Raw genomic sequence first — 17,346 nt, 5'->3', positions numbered from 1 at the left:
GGAATACATGCTTTTTTCTGGTGGATACAAGCCTTTGTCACATTTCCCCCCAAAACAGAGTCAAAGAGAACAAAGAACTACTAAGATATGCAGTGTAAACTGAAGTTCAGGAAATTCAGCCTCTGGCAAACTAAGGTAAATAAAAAGCTCTTCTGTGGAGAATTTCCTATTGTGGATGCTCTGCCCACACACAGGTTTTTCAGGGTTAAGCCAAGGTTTTTTGTTTTGGTTTTTTTTTTTTTTTTTTCCCATTAGTTCTTTGCATTGTTTCAACTTCTGTTGCATAACAGAGCCAAAGGAGTGATCTGAGATAATAAAGCTCCAGTCCAGCTACAGCTTTAACTGGCAGCACTAGTAATGTTCTGGCACCATCTGATGTTTTTTGTTTTGCTTGCCTGGGTATAATCTCTAGGCAGCCCCGCTTTGTTTAGTCAGTGAAAATAAAGAACAAAAACAGACTACTAAGGTCATATGCAGCTTGGAAAAAAAAATGTTATCTAAATGAACAAGCCGGTTTTCAAAACCAGATTGTGCATAAGGTACCTTAAGCTGGTAACCCCATGCATAAACACATCAGCAGGTGACTCTGAGGAGTATCCATGCTCCAAATTCCCATTGGTGACAAACTAGTGTACGACGTGACATGTGATATGGGGAGACAATTAGAAATCTGGAATATTTCTTATTTCCTAAAACCAAACACAGTGATTATTTTTCACTAAACAGGTGATTTTCTGTTAAATTTTGTTTAACTTAGTATAAGGTTGCAGTGTTGTGAGGCACTAAACCTACTTTAGCCCAACTATAAAGGCATTTAAATAGTAAAAGAATAAAAAAGGGCTATAAGGGGGAAAGGAAAAAATGTTACTAATGAACAGGCTGGACTGCATGATAAACACAAACCTCATGGTAAAAACACTACTTCTGCTGCTTTATTGTTGATCCCTAGGAAGGAACATGAGTATCCCTATGGGTCCTTTGAAGTTTTCATGTTAAAGCACAGCTCAAGTTCTGGACTTATGTCAGAGGAGCTCAGTGCCAAAACCATGCCTTGCGCTGAACAACAGATTTGTAATTGTCCGTAGCTCCTGGGGAATTCATTCCACATTCTTGGATCAGTCCACAGGAAAGCTGTGTCACATTGAAGCCTTAGCTTTTAAAGGTCATCTCGAGTCATGAATGGGTTTTAGACACTGTGGACGTGGAGCACTTTGAAGAGAAGCCCCCTCGGACTCCATTGTTAAGCCCACTTTGGTTTAGAGCTAAGACACTTCGGACACGCAAAAAGCCGAGAGGCAGAGGGACAAGTACACCAGCGAGAGATGCTCAAAGCTTCCAAGCGGTGCCAAGTGGTTTAGAGAGGAGCTAAAAGATTCCAAAGTACTTTAGGGGACAGGATGACGCCCTCCCGCCCTCACACTCCGCAGCGCCAGCGCGCCGTGCCCTCACGGCACCGCCTCACAGCCCTGCCTGGCGCCTCGCCCTCTGCCTCCCCGGGACCGTGAGGAGAAGCCGCGGGGACGGAATCCCTCATGCAGCGCCCTCAATGCCCGTACCCCAAACTCCATCTCTCCGGACACCGGGGCCGCCCCCGCCGGGCTCGGCTCCGCTCCCCTCACGGTCCCTCCCCGCTGCGCGCGCAAACGCCGCCCCCCGGGGCAGAGTAGCCCCGTGGCCCCGCCCCGTCGCTGCGTGCCCCGCCTCTCCCCGCCCGGCGGCCGCCGAGTCTCTCCCCCGCTCCCCTCACCGAACGCGCGGCGTGCGCGGCGGTGCCGGTCCGGTGCTAAGATGGCGTCTATCATGGAGGGCCCGCTGAGCAAATGGACCAATGTGATGAAGGGCTGGCAGTACCGCTGGTTCGTGCTGGACTACAACGCGGGGCTGCTCTCCTACTACACGGTGAGGGGCGGCGGGCGGGCCGGGCGGGCGAGGAGGCGCCGCGGACCGGCTCAGGCGCAGGGTGGGGGCGGGGAGGGGACTCGGGGCGTGCGGGCGCCCGGGCGGCCAATGGGGAAAGAGGAGGCGGCGGGAGCGACCAATGGCGGAGGAGGAGGCGGCGGGAGCAGCCAATGGGGCGGCGCTGCGGGGAGATGGAGTGGCGGGGGCGAGCGGCGCTGTTGTTGTTGGCGGCGGGCGGTGCCGCCGGCGGGAGCGGCAGCGGGACCCGCCCGAGCTCTCCCGGCAGCTCCGGGCCCGTGCCCCCCCTGCCCCGGAGCCTTGCTCGGTGCTGGCCGAGCGCTGCCGGGTCCCGCTGCCCCGGCGCTCCCCGCCCTGTCCGGCGGGAACTCGCTCTGGCCCCGGTCTGGGCTCAGCGCAGCCGGCGGGCGCGGGCGGTGCCGCCTTCCCGGGGCCGTGCGCGCCCCGCCGCGCCCCGCGCTTCGTTCCCGCGGCTTGGCGGGCTCGCTGCCGCCCGGCAGGTGCCTCCCAGAGCCGGATCGACTTTCCCGTTTCCGTTCAGGACTTCCCACTTCCCAGCCCGAACTTTTTACTGTGGTGTGTTAACAAACAGTGATGCTTTCCTTAACTTCTTTTTTTTTTTTTTAACCTCTGACAGATCCTGCCTTACTGGCTTGTTCACCTTCCTTATTCATATTTTTACATAACTTACAAGTATTTCAATGGTAGGAATTCATTTTTTTCAAGGATGCACCCTGAAATCTGAAGGCTCACTTGGTGAACTGCATCCATGCCCCAAAGTTTTCTTCTGATGGAGCAATTAGTGTATCAGGCTGAATAAAACACATACAAATCAAACCTGTAGTAAGTTGTAATACATTTACAGCAAATAACGTGACCCACATTGTTTATGAAGCTTTGTTCATACAGAAGCATTGCATATAAAACTTTTTTTTTCCTAAATCTGGATTTCCATTATACTGGGAGAGGCAGGGGTAATGCTCTTGCCACAGAACTGTGACAGGCTTTCAGTTTTGTTCATGTGGGTTCAAAGTCTCTCACCTGGGATGTGGATGGAGAAATGGAAGTGCTTTTATAGTTGCTATTTAGTGGCTCTTCAAATGTCAGCTGCTTGACAGAGATGAATTAGTCAGTGTGGTCTAAGTAGCAGTCCAAGGTGCAAAGTCATTTAATGCTCAGCTACAGAAATAGAAACATTTGCCGATGACTGGTGTGTATAATTATAATTCTGGATATTGCACTGACTTTCATCCTATGGTCTTCAGCTGTTTAATAAAATTATATTATTTCATTTTTTCCTATGACTGGGTACCTCTACACATATGTTACACTTTCATTTTGTATAATTTATTATGTTCTCTGTTAGTAAAACAACTTTTAATTCGAAAACTTAAAAACCCTTTTTTTAACTACCTATCCTCAAAAGTTCAAGTTGGGTTCAAGGAATAAAATCACGTTGTCTGCTTTATGTACCTTTACCACTGAGAAGTGGCTGCAGGGAGCATTTCCTTCAGAGTGCTTTTCCCATCCACGAGCTCTGTCTGCATGTATGTCTCTGAAGTGCTCGCCAGGCCGTTCTCCAGACATCTGAATTCATTCTCTTACCTAAGGCTGTGTCCTGCTGAAACCTGCCTGCCTGAAGATCTGGTCCCTGGGCACGCCCTCCTCTCCGTGGGTGCTGGCAGGGCTGCTCCCAGGGCAGCAGGGTCAGCAGGAGCAGCGTTTGAAGGATAACTCAGACCTAGTCCCAGCTGATCACACACCTCTCAAGAGCCAGTCCGACCCCCGAGGAGGTGATAGGGCACTGTTTGCTTCAGCTTTAGGCTTGGAGTGGTAACTCCTGACTGGTAGTTGGTGAGGCCCGTAAACAGCATTAATTTGACACGCTGGCAGGTTTGGGATTTTATTTAAATGGGGCAATGGCCTGTTGTGCTCTGCACGGGCAGCCTCGTGTTTGGAAGGAGCCTGTGATCAGGTGCACAGGGCTCCCTCTGGACCAGTTTCAGTCTGGAGCAGTGGAGTTTCCTCTCTCTGCCTGGGTGAGTGAGGCTGGGCTGCTGTTTGAGCCTGGATATGGACTCTCCCAGGAGTGTAATGCACGGCTGGGATGGGCTGGGCTGGGCTGGTTCCAGCCCGGCTGTCTGGACACACAATCTGGAAGCAGTTTTGTTGGTACCTGATCAGCCTGTGCCTGCTCATCGTCTCTCCAGGCTCCTCAGCCCATGGCAATCCAGTAAGTTCTGCAGGCAGGAGACACTTTCTCCAGCAGATCCCACAGCCTGTTAACCTTTGGCTGGGGAGCTGTGGAAAACTGCAGGCAAATAACTCCTGATGCAGCTGAACTTTCCATCAGAGCCTGAGCCACAAACTTCTTCATAGGCGTGTCCTTGCACTCCAGAACTCAACTCTCCTTGGTAGTTACTTAAAATAGACTGCAAAAAAGCACCCTTAATGTGAAATAAACATTCAAACAGAATTAGTGTGCAATAGCACTGCACTCTGGGGGAGAAATAAAAGGTTATGCTTTGTCTTTTGGTGGAATGAATAGCTGTTAACCTAAGTGTGTTTTGGATACATACACCAGGAGCAAATGAATTCAATGAAATTCCATTTCTGGAATGATTAGAGCTTTAAAGGAGGAAGTCAAAAGACTTTACATCAAGTCAGAGTCGGGAAAAAAAGAAAAAATATAATGGGCACATTTATTTCTGTTTTCATTTGTGTGTTCCATGCTCTGTACTTGTATTGCAGTGAACAATAGTAGTGCTACTTGCACGTGTGAATGTGAATCTTGTCACGTGCATTTACAAGGTGTTTTACAAAGGCCTTTTACCCAAATTGCCAAATTATTGGCTTTTTTCCCCCCACTTCTGTAGTCCAGGTGCTTTTTTCCTCATTCAGAATTGAAGTGTTCATCCTCAAATTTGCTTATAGTTACTTCTGTGTAAAGTTACTTACAAATTCTGTAATTTACAGAGTATGATTTGGACTTGTCATCCAAATACTCTTTTTACATGGTTTTGCTTAAACAAATGCTTGTCTGATATCAGTAAGTGGCCACTTTTTCTTTTTTTTTTTTTTTTAGCAAAATATGAATTACATGACAGTGTGCCATCTTTGCCATTTTGGATCAGTTTGACCAATGGCTTGGCGAATTATCTTTTTTTTCCCCCTCAGTATTCTTGGATTTATGACTCTGCTCATGCTTCAGTGTTTTCTCTTAAGGGAATAACTTATATATGTAAGTTACTGAAGCATTGTGGGTTTTCACTGTGTTGTTGGCTTCACTGAAATATTTAGCAAATGAGTCTTGAGCGAGCTCATTCCTTCTTTCTGCTGGTGCAGGAGCTATAAAGTTGTTCCATGAGCTGGATTCCAGATGAAAAATAGCTTTGTGCTGGTTTATTTTTTCAGCTGAATTTGTTCTGTTGTTTCTTTTGTGCATGTCAGTGTAGAAACGTGTGTGTTGACATTATGCTGGGAAGAGAACATGAAGACAAAGAAATGGTCAAGGAGGAAGGGGGAGTTGAATGCAATTTGCTTTTTGTTTGTGTTTTCTGGCAGAAGTGCTGTCTTAAATACACATCAGCTATAGCCTTGATAACCCTTGGGAATTCTGTAGAAATAATCCAGTGAACCACTCAAGTTTGAAAACCTGATTTAAATTCTAGCTTTAAGTGTACTCTTTAAATAAATATTTAAATCATATAATAAATTGAAGGCAGAACTGGCATAGCTGTGCAAACAGCACTAAAAACAGTGCTAGAGGAAGGTCAGTTCCTTAAAGTATTTTAAAACTTCATGGATATTTGACATTTGGTGGTATTGAAAGGAGAACTGTTCAACATATTGCAGGCTTAAAGAACTGCCTTGCACAGTGAATGAGGGCTGCCAGAAAAAATTGTTGTGTATGACAGCTCCGTATTGTGTGTTCCTGAAACCAAACTGGGGAGCCTCCCATCATCTTAATGGTTTTTGCACCAGTGAATGCCTGAAGAATAGATTTAAGTGCTGTTCTTTTGTTCATCATTCCATCAAACTACTTTTAAAACATTTGCTGGTCGACTGCTTTCAGGAGCAAGAGCTGTGTGAAATCAGTTGTTAGGAAAAGTAATTGTGGCAGTATGAAAGTATCTCTCCCCTTATGTTTTTCAAGATTACAACTACTTAGCAACTTCAAGTTGTATTGAAGAGCTGCTTGTGGGTTGTATAACCCAGCTGTTGAGGAGAGGGACTCAAATTTTGGAGCAGTTTTGTGAATCTTTGGTGGTGAACTGAAGGCAAACCTTGTTGACTTGGTTTCAAACGATGCCTCCCAAGCTGCAGTCATGGCTCAGTGGCCCCATGGTAGAGACTTTCACTCCAAATACAGTTTCTCAATCAGCAGCTGCGTGCAAAAATCCCAAGAAAACAGGAAAAAAACACATCTGCTTTTGCACAAACATTCCCTCCGAGGTCTCTGTTTTCCATTCTCAAATGAAATGACACTTTTTCTTTTAATAACTTGATCTGTCACATGCCCTGAAAACAACTCAGTGAGTCTATTAAAAACAGACAGAACTGTAATTGAACTTGTAATAATAAGAATAATTCTGAATTTATGGTCAAGGGATATAAAATATTGTTGGGCATTATACAACACTAAATTTAATTTTGTACATAGTTTAAATTTCGTATCACAGGTTTCGATGCACTGAATAAACTGTTAAAGGATTCTAATTGAAGTTGTTGACTCCTCTTTGGTAGTTAGGTTGCAGCTACAGGCAGTTTAGTCTGTAGCTGTGTATTTTTGGGGAAGAGGCTGAATGGAGGGTTGCAGGACTGGGATGTACCTCTTACACCTTGGTCCAGCTAAGGCCTCACATGTATTAATTTCTCATAGGATTCTCTAAAGCAGTGTAATGCTTTTCCATGCCAGGACCTATAAAATGTTGCCTTACCTATTTCATATAATCCTGGTATCTGTTGGGGTTAGATGAGCCCCAGTGGCACCTCAGCTATTGTTGCAGTGTTTTATCTCCTGTTTTATGACTGCATCCACAAAAGTCCCAGCTTTAGCTACACAAACAACAGGGCTGTGAGATGCTGTCCCTGAGCTCAGGGAGCTTCTCCTCTGAGGCTGGCATGTGCCTTGTAAAGGGGCTGGAGGAATGGTGGGGCTGGGAACAGCCTGTAAAGTCTTTAAATTGTTGAGGTCTGTTTCTGCTTAGAAAATGAGCGTTGCCTTAGGGTTTTATGAGAAAAAATGACTGTTATGGAAAGTGATCCAAATTTCAGCTTCTCTTGTAGATGTAGATAAATTGCAAAGATTACTGTTTATAGATACAGCTTGTTCCAGGTTCTTCATCCTTAACAGGAAATAAATGTCCCAAGTGGTTTTGCTCATCTGTGTACTTATGTTAGGGATTTCCATGACAGCACTGAGTGAGTCAGAAATGCACCTCTTCAAGTTCTGCCCTTCTGTGCAAGCAGAACTCATGCCTGAGAACTTTTGGAGGCAAAGAGCAGCTGGGTTTTATTTGAAACCTTAAACTTTGCACGCAACAACTACAACTCAAATGAAAAAGCAGCACTTCTAAAGATGAAGGAGGGCTGGAGGTCTTTGGGGCTTGGGTTAGGATTTTAATTTTGGTTTGTTTTCTTTAAACAGGCCCAATCATTACTTTCATTTCTCTTAAGAAGTTGTAGGTTACCTGAAATGCCTTATGTTAGATCAGTTCTGTATGTGATCAACTTTGCTGTGTGGATGTAAAAGCAGGACCAATAAAGGCCACATCTTTTTGGGAGATACCTAAATTCTCCCTGCAGTAATACTCTATAGCTTTATTCATTTTTACAAATTTTTATTTGAGTTTCAGCTGAAATTTATCTCATATTGCTGTCTGCTTATAACCTGTTCAAGTCCTTTATCATCACAATCAGTACAGTGTGTATTGAAATCTTATGGAAAATGTAATTTTGTCTGGTTATAAAACTGAGCACTGAAAAAGATAGCTGCATATTAAAATTTTGAATATAAAAGGAAAGGAAAATGTGAGGGGTTTCTATTAGCCACTTAGAGATGTCTTTCTGCTGTATGAGTTTTTGTTCAGTGAAATGGAACTATTCCTCAAAGCAGTTATGGGATGGCTTTATTTTTAATAGGATATATTGGATAACCTAATTTCAATCAAAGAATAATAAGGGAAAGCTGAAAGTATTTGAATTGTATTTTTATAAAATCTTAGTTGGGGAGGGGGCAAAATCTAAAATGCCAGCTGTGTTGTGTTTTCAAGTACTGTCCTGCAGCAGCAGTGGAAGGTTTGCTGTCTGCCAGTGAGAGAATCCAGCAGTGTGTGTGATGGCAGCTGCCTGCTCTGGAGCTCAGGGAATTCAGATACTGGAATGATGGGTGCTATACTGCACTTAGGTAGGATGAATTCCATTTAGTGCTTTCTTATAATTGATATTAACCAAGTAAAGCTCTGTCAGAAGATGGTGAAATTATGGGTATACAGGCCCACGCTCTGACCTGTTGTTTATCTTGTGATTCTTTTTGCAGACGAAGAACATTATAAAGTTTAAACTTATTTTCCATTTCATTAAAATGTGGTGGAGAATAAAAAGGGAGGCTTTTACTGTATCTTTTGCAGCTGAGTTGGTGGTCAGTGGAAATGGGGGTTCTTGGGGTTCTGCTCTCCCTTGCACTGGGAGGAGCCCTCAAATTCCCTGCGTGTCACTAAGGGGTCTAAACCATTCCAAACCCAAACTCTTCTGCTGCCTTTGCTTTTTGTCTGCTCTGGTTCTGTGCCTGTGCCCAGCACAGGGAGCTGGGAAGGCTTTGCCTGGCTCGTGGGATGTGGATCAGAACTGGTCAGGTCCCTGCACTGTTGCAGCCTCAGTCCAGATATTTTCTTTCCTGCTTAGATTATGCCAATATTTCTTCCAGAAACCACCAGAGGGAGTGATAAGCTCTCAGAAGTGCCCTCCCATTTTAGGAGAACTCTCAAGGCAGTGAATATAAAAAGTAAAAGTGTACTCTAGTGAGCTATGTTTCAAATAGACACGATTTCTCATAGGAAGTTGTTGGAGAAACTTTGTAACTAGATTCTCTCTTGGGTTTGAGGTTAAAAAAAATAGACCAAAACAAAACAATGCTCCAAAAAGTCTTCCCTACGTCCTTGTTGTCTAAAAAGAAATGATGTATCTATAGAATACATTATGGAGGCATTGCTGGTCTTCCATTTCACTTTGACCAGCTAACATGTGCTGATGTAAAAACAAGTAGATTAATACTGATGGCTTCTAACACTCAGAAGACAGCTCTGATAAACTGGAGCCTGAATTGAATGAGAGGTCAGCTAAAACATTATTTGAAGCCCCAAGTGCTATACTTGTACATTATCTTTAGTGAATAGGACTTGCTAGGACTGCTTAGTTCTTTCCTCCTACTTATATCCAAAACATGTTTCAGATAAAGAATAATTTGTTACTCTTAAGACTGATACTTCTTGTCCTGTCTTTTTTTTTTTTCATTAATGTCAGCAAGATTTTAATGTCTAATTGCTTCAATGAAAATAGGTCTGGTGAGAATAACATCAATATATTGTCTTGATGGAATTATTGATAAGCTGCTGAAAGAAGTGGGTATTTCAGAAGATGACAGCAAGAGAATCTGATCATGAGACACCAGTGAGAGTTGTTGTTTTCCTGACCTGAAAGAATGCAGTTGCAATATTTCAAAGGCAAGAGAGAAGGGGTTTTATTAGACAGGACTACCTTTCAGATAAGGCTACAATAGCCAGGAATTTATCATTTAAAAAACAGGAAGCATGTGTGTGGGTAGTCAAAAAACAGCCCTTACCAGAAAACTGAGTATTCAGGATGACCTCACTATTTTCTTTTTCACCTTAAATAGTTTGTGTGTGCTACTTGGGCTTGCCACTCTTGCCCAATAGCAATGGTTACTGTCAGCTTTGCCTGTGACAGTGGTGGGAATAGCTGAAAGCTCAAGTGTCACTATTTCAAGCTGAGTTGACTGTTTAGAATTCCCTACTTGGGGGGGGGAAATTGAAGCTTTTTTTCAGTGCTTCGAACAGGTATTGAAGAAGACATTGAGTAATTTTGCAAGGTAGGTTAATGTGCAAGTTTGAGCACTGGTTATGGACATAAAAATCCTGTTTTCAGATCTGGGCTCCAGCACCTTCAATGGCTACAAAGGTTAACTTTTTAAACTGTAATAATGACAGCACGCTGTACTAGCTAGGAAGTAGTTTTATAAACAAGTCTAAACATGAATTTTGGATCTGCCTAAAAGGAGTACAAATCAGGGAAAGTTTCTGACAGATGTATAATTTCATTTGTGCAATTCTGCCTGCACAGCTAGATTTTTTTTCATGGACACTTTCTTGAGAATAGGAGAGAAAGGAGGAGGATATGAATCAGCATACTGCTGATTTTTAATATTTCTCAAGTCCTTTCTTCTTCCTTTTTTTTTTTTTACTTTCTGTAAAGGCATGGACTGCATTTCATAAGTATTTCTTGAAGTTACTTAGGAAACTTCTTGAAGTGGGATCTTGTATTCTTTTGAAGGATTCATTTTCCCTACCATGGCGGTGGGAACGAACCAGTTTTGTAACAGAAATTGCATCTTGTTTAATCAGTCACTAAAACACGGTGCAAAAATGCTTTATTCTTTCTCCGTTGGTTTGATTAACTTTGTTCTTACTGTATTTGTTAACCCACTGATCTGGTTGTTTTTCTGTTTCAGTCAAAAGACAAAATGATGAGAGGCTCACGCCGAGGGTGTGTTAGACTCAGGGTAAGTGTTGTTTTATTCAGTACTCAATGACTTACTGTGTATAATATGTCCTAATGGAGACAACTGCAAGGAGACTTTTGAGGTTTGGGCTCTATTCCTGACTCTGCAAAAATGCTGAAATAGTGAAAGTATTTAAAGAAAGAAAACATTAGAGGTCAAGTGACATGCCGGGCTAATTACATTCTGTAATTTATATATGGTATAAAATATTATACATTTTATATGATATATTAGAAGGCATTCTGTGGCAGAGTAGGATGGGTTAGTAGGAGGACACTATGAAAAATTTGCTGTTTGCAGTTCTCATTTCTCTGTGTGTGGAGGTCCATGTGTATATGCACAGATCGATCTATCTATCTATCTATCTATCTATATACATATATGTGTGTGTGTGTGTGTGTGTGTATGTTGTTCTGTACCTACAGAAGTCACTGTGAAACTGCTTCCTTCTGTCCTGGTTTGTTTTTCTTCTCTTACTGTGTCTTCCATCCTGCCAGTTTGGACACTCCTTAGGCCTAGGCTTGAGCTTAGTGGAACACAGGGGGACTCAAAAAGGAAGGGGGAACACTGCTGGCAAAGTTTTTGAGATATGGTTGGAGTGGGGTGTGCAGGCTGGGGAAAGAGAAGGTGCAGAGTGGGAAAGGTGAGCATTTCCTGTGTGAGGCACTCTGGAGTGGGGCATTTAGCCCTGACTGCTGCTGTAGCTGGAAATGGAAGCACTAAAGGGAGGTGAGAGTGCTGTGATGTCTTTGCACGTGCCCAGTTCCTACCTCGCTGTCATGCTTGTATCAAAGCTATTTCTTCTTGCACAAGTCCTTTTCCTATATTTTTTCCCATTTCTCCTAGAATTTCTGTTTGTAGCATACAGCAGTCTTGTGAAGAGCTGGAACAATTGAGGAGTGAGAATGATGGCTATGAATGGGGGGCATTTTGAAAGTTGAAGTAAGAGAAGTCTAGAGAAGGGGATCTGTGGTCTTACAAACAACGTGATGAGCGTTGAAGGAAAACTGTGCACTTTGCAGTTACTCCTTCCTTCTGTTGTTAGGCCTTTCTAGTCTTTCTGTGGGTACCTGTAGCCTTCTGAGACTTCACAGAGTATCCCCATTAACTTGGATTCCAGATGACTGCTTTGCCTTGCTTGATGTATTGATACCTTCATTCAGAATTTCTTTAAGGGAAGTGTACACTCAAACCACTGTCTAGAAGAAGACATTCCCAAAGATTCATGAGGGAGGTCTTCTCAATGTGCAGAAAAATTCAGTCCAAAAAGCCATGCCTGCTTTAACAGAGCTGTGAGCCTGTCACTGTGGAGGTTGGCCTCAGCCTGCCAGTTTAGGAAATATTAAAAGTGAACAATCTGTTCAATATTGCCTGGTCTGCCTTTATATGTATTTAACATAAAACAACCACTTTCTCTTCTCCCATCTGCCACTCTTCCACCACAAATTGTTCTTTGGAGTTTTCTAAAAGCTTACAGACTCCCCTAGCCTTTGTCTGACTACGTGTGATTTGCTTGTTTGGGGTTTTTTTCTTGAGAGGAAGGAAGGAATCTTCCTTTTTTCTGCTTTTGTAAAGCAGCTCCCCTGGCAGATGACAGTGATACTGATAGCTGAACAGATGGGCTTTTGCAGTCTGAAATTCTATCAGAGAGGTTTTCTGTTTAGAGTAATTGTTGGTTTGTAACTGTAGGTGTGAACATAAACAAACATGTAACTTAAGCAACTTGGCTAAAATGTTTCCTTTTCTCTTGAATGGATTATGAAAAGCTTGTTCCTCACCTTTTTGCTCCTAATGCACATTTCATAGGCCTGAAGTTTCATCTTCAAATTCTTCTGCTGGTTGTCTTAGTGTACTTAGGAAAGTGTAGTCATATTCTGTGCATTCTGTGTCATCTGCACTATGCTTATGTCCTGCTAAAGTTTTCTGGAATATCCATAAACTTTCCCACTCTTTTTTTAAATTTTACTTGTTGATATTTATTATCTGCATGACAGAGGAAGCATTTTCTGTGCTTCTGGCTCAGAGCCTTTGCCCCAGTGTTGCAGTGACAGTATGTGCACTGCACACAGGTTTGTGCTGAGTTCACAGGCCCAGGAGAGCTCTCCCTGCTTCCACACTTGGGATGGGGCAGGACTCAGCTGTCTCACTCTGTGTTTATGTGAGTTTTATCTCTATCCTCTGGGGAGAATATCTTGGTCATGGTGAGATGAGGGTCAGTCCCTTCTCCCAGGTAACAAGTGACAGGATGAGAGGAAATGGCCTCAAGTTGCACCAGGGGAGGTTTGGATTGGATATTAGGGGAAATTTCTTCACTGAAAGAATGGTTGGCCATTGGAACAGGCTGCCCAGGGAAGTGGTGGAGTCGCTGTCCCTGGAAGTGTTCAAAAGATGTGTGGATGTGGCAGTTGCTGAGATAATTCAGTGTTGGACATGGTGGCACTGGGTTAACAGTTGGACTGGATAATCTTGGAGCTCCTTTCCAACCTGATACGGCTGCTGAGGAGAGCAATATTGGACAACTTGCAGTGACCTTCTGATTTACTGCATAGCAAAATATGTACTTGAAGTGTCAGATACTTATCTACTGGTATATGTAAAAGAAATCTGGTGGTTGTTGTGTCCTGGCACTAAAAGTGTTCAGGATTATACTGGCTTGGATATACTTTTTAGGTGCCTCTTTTATAGTGATCACAGAGCTGTCCCTGAGAAGATACTCTTGGAGAAGTTAAGTGGCACATTTTATCAGTGGAGGGAAATAAAAAAAACAGCTTGGAGCTATCCTTTCCTGCCACACTGCCTTGAATTACAGAGGGTTGGTGCTGTTCTTACCTAGGACTGCTGTTCTGGGGCTCTGCTGGTCCCAGCCATGCATGACCTGGTCCCACAGCCCACAAATCCCATGGAGGGGCTGTGAGGAACTGTGTGGGTATCACTGACTCAGCTGCCTCTGCCCTCAAGTCTGGACCCAAACCACCCTTAGGTTTTGGGCAGCCTGGTGTATCCCTGGCCCCTAGCCCTGCTGAGGGAAGGAAGCCCTGGCTGGAATTGACTCAGGGCTCCTGGTATTGCTGTTACTCTTTGTGTACTCTGAGAGTAAGGGCAGAATTTACCCTTTAAATATGTGCACCTTCCAGGGATGGCTGTCTGTTTTGTGGGATGGGGAAGGATGCAACAGATTCTGGTGCTGTACCTCCTTGGAGAAAAGAAACGGAGTCAATCCACTGGTGATTTTTGAGCTAAATATTACAGTTTATTGGAGCTGGCAGAGAGTTGGAATTGTCCTTTTTTTTGTGTCTTCTCCTGGGTGAAACTGTTATTTATTATAAGTGTTGGAGGGGGCAGGAATGAAAATGTGGATAGATTTGTAAATAGCTAAGCACAGATGGTCTTTAATTTATTTGCATTTTCTTGCAATAATTCATGAAGAATTAGAAGACAAAGCTAGTTGCTTCCAATATATCCTGATTACTTACTGTTAATATTTACTTAGGGACTGAAAATTAGATCATGCAGTGTACCAGTGACATGACATGATGGGCCAAATTCATTCTGCTGGAATGATTTATTTTTTGTTACGGGCTGGTGGAGAAATTCAGGTCAAGAGCTTCTTTTTGCAGAGTACTTATGAATTATTTCATATTTTTATGCACAGAAAATACATACAAATATTGCTTCTTACTCTTAGATATAATTTGGAATGTGGTAGGGAACTGCTGCAGCATAAAGCCACCTCCATCACAAAAATAAAAGATGCATATTACTATCCAGATAACAGCTTTACAAACATTCACTGTTTTTTTCTGCAATTAAAAATTTACTGTTTTAAAGAACTGACTGCATCCTGTGACTGAACAGAGAATCTTTCTGCTCTTTACTGTATTCAGTTTGCTTCTAATTTGTCAAAGCTTTTTAAATTCCAGTGGTGTAGTGATAGAGTGTCTGCTGCTGATGTCACTGCTTGCCTTATCAGGATTTTGTTCTTTGTTTCACAGGGAGCTGTGATTGGTATAGACGATGAGGACGACAGCACCTTCACAATAACTGTTGATCAGAAAACCTTCCATTTTCAGGGTGAGCTGAAAGAAGAGATTGTTTTTTCTTATAATAGATTCCACTTGTATTTGATGGATGATTTTAAATGTTTGGCAGCAGAGCAGCATGAATGAGCACACTGAGAATATTCTGGATCCAGGGGTGCTGCAGGTTAGGCAGGGATTTACATCTGCAGTGAATACATATGTGCTAGAAAGAGACTGTAGCTCTGGCAGGATTTGGAGATGAATAATGTAAAGAATAAATCACTCAAGGGGAGAAAGTAATGTGCTTCTGATTATGGGTTTCGCTTGCAAAACGTTTCTGATCTTCGTTATCAAGATACAGTGATGCATTTCTTTATGAAGAGAATCAAGACTGGTCTGAAGGTTGCAATTTGTATCCAAATAGAACTTAATGCTCAATTATGAGGAGACTAGAGGCAACGTTGGGCTTAACGGTGGAGCTTTGCTTCAAGATTTACCAGCTTGCATTCATTTCATCTACATTTCTGTGTCTTGTCTGCCAGTCACCATTTCTCTGCTATTATCCTTTTATTCACATTTCCTAGCACCAATGCCATCTGCCACTGCTATGTTTCGTCATTGCATGCTATGGCTCACCGGTAGAAAGGGTAAGGCTCTATATAATTGCTCTATACTCCTTAAATTATTTTGTCTGCAGCAGTAGGACAAAATACTCTGCTAATATTGAATAGAGAACTTCCTTTTTCTGAATGTTAAAATCCCGGGGAAGGGTGATGAAAATATTTTGCAGTTAACATTTGTTAGTCCTTTTGCTTTTCCTCTAAAATGCAGTGACTAAATAATTGCTTTGTATAGAGCTGGAAAATGTAAATACCCAAGAGGCACACTTGCACTTAAGCAGTCATTTTAATTTATGTAAACTGAAATAATTCTATAACTTATATTGTACTGTACTTATTTTCAAATCAGTGGTTTGCAACTGGGAATTATCATCAATACTATTGCTTTTGTGAGACTATTTCTAATGATAAATACTAATTGTACACCATATTGTCACTGGCTTCTGTATTCCTTGTACTGTAGTTTTTCCTAAATGCTGCTGCTGCTGTCTTCTGGCTTTTCACTGCATTAAGCCTTATAAATATACCTTCACAGTGCTGAGCTCACAGTAATACTTAAATCTCCTGTTCCCAAGGATAATTGTTAAAATGCAAGCTAATTGCTAATGCACTAATGGAATGCTCTACTAGGGCAGTCTTTCAGTACTACAAAGCTAAATATTGCTGAATATTTGAGAACTTGATACAGGTAAATCTAGAAATCTCTAATCTTTAGTTACTGAGATAGACCTTTTTTAGTACATCTTGTTATGTGCTGTATTCTCCTTTGGGTAGCCAGATGTCTTAAGAAAACTGATAGTATTTGACATAAGTAATATTCTACTCTAAGCAGTACTGGTCATTTTTGAACAGCAGTGTTGTCACATCTCGTGCTTTATAATTTCTCTTTCTGTGCATTTCATATTAGGCAAGGATTTATGTATCCTCCTGCAGTGTACAGCTAAGATATGGTACACTATTTTCTGTATTATGCTTTTTCTATCAGCATATTATGAAGATAACGTCCCTGATACCCAGGAAATTATAATGATACAAGCACAGTATTAATATACATGGATTTAGTGCAAACATGTATAAAGACAGGTAAGATATGAGTGAGTCCTGTGATATTTCAGTGTCAAAACATGCTCTGAGGAATTAGTTCTTATAGCCACTATAAATGCATTCTCACCTCATGCAACCTCTGCACCTCATATTTATGTCAAATTTTCGTACATTATATTAAATTAATTCAGTATTACACAGGTTTTAACTTGTGCAAAATGTAGGTCACTTTCAGTCATAAATGTAAATAATGTAATAATATAAATATTACAAAATGTATGCTGAGACTACATAGGATCTGTAGGGCAGATTCTGGGAATAATCCAAGAAAACATACAAAATTCCTAACAATTTCTTCCTAACTTTTAATATTTGGTTACGATAGAGCTTTTGTTCTGCAGGATAGTTATAGCTATAAATTCATTCACCCTTTATAAAAGAAGTCTTGGACAAGAGAAGACTGCAGGAATGGCAACATACAGTCCTTTCCTTCTTGCTGCCTTCCTGCTTTCTCAAGGACAGACAGGGATTCCAACAAGCTGGAGCCTCCTTGCTGGGAAAAAACCTGAACTTTAAAAATCCAAGCTTTCAGAGATCTCCTGGCCTAAGTTGGGGTCCCACCTGCAGTGGAACAGTTTCTCATGCGGAGAGACTCAGACTTTAAGTACTGATTGGTGCCTCAGTGAAATTTTGCTGACAGCCAGTGATAGAATTTGAATTGGTGAAAAATGAAAGAAAAACTTCATTTTGGGTTAATTAATTATTTCTTAATGTCAGTTGCACGAAATTGCACATCTGACTAACGCTCTAGAGATGGAAGTAATGAGATGAAGGGCAAGTAAGTAATTTAAAACTGCCTGACCAACTTCTCACATGCAAGTTGATTCCATATGTGTGTAACTGAATTTCTGAAGTGCCAAAGCTCAAGCATCTCCCACTAAGATTT

At 42.2% G+C, this 17,346-nt stretch overlaps 2 protein-coding genes across 8 annotated transcripts in view; one reads left to right on the top strand and one right to left on the bottom strand.

Annotated features, from left to right (window-relative positions):
• The window catches only part of EPS15 (epidermal growth factor receptor pathway substrate 15), a 68,969-nt gene extending 67,085 nt beyond the window's left edge, over positions 1-1,884 (bottom strand). For all 4 annotated transcript variants that reach the window (XM_038144868.1, XM_038144870.1, XM_038144866.1 and 1 more), the window contains exon 1: positions 1,748-1,884. The gene's annotated coding sequence lies outside the window, so the exon portion shown is untranslated. The remainder of the gene's footprint in view (positions 1-1,747) is intronic.
• The window catches only part of OSBPL9 (oxysterol binding protein like 9), a 57,740-nt gene continuing 42,075 nt past the window's right edge, over positions 1,682-17,346 (top strand). For 3 of the 4 annotated variants that reach the window (XR_005257840.1, XM_038144874.1, XM_038144871.1), the window contains exons 1-3: positions 1,682-1,899; positions 10,667-10,717; positions 14,710-14,788. Coding sequence is in view for 3 of the 4 variants with exons in the window: in XM_038144874.1 (XP_038000802.1) it covers positions 1,789-1,899; positions 10,667-10,717; positions 14,710-14,788 (241 nt within the window). In the remaining variant the exon portion in view is untranslated. Of the gene's footprint in view, positions 1,900-10,666; positions 10,718-14,709; positions 14,789-15,185; positions 15,384-17,346 lie in introns of those variants that run through there. The other variant, XM_038144873.1, reaches the window with a different exon arrangement.

The sequence above is a fragment of the Motacilla alba genome, chromosome 8, assembly GCF_015832195.1.
Source record: "Motacilla alba alba isolate MOTALB_02 chromosome 8, Motacilla_alba_V1.0_pri, whole genome shotgun sequence".
Taxonomy (NCBI): Eukaryota; Metazoa; Chordata; class Aves; order Passeriformes; family Motacillidae; genus Motacilla; species Motacilla alba.
The sequence above is the reverse complement of the archived record's forward strand: the minus strand, read 5'-3'. Positions and strand labels throughout refer to the sequence as shown.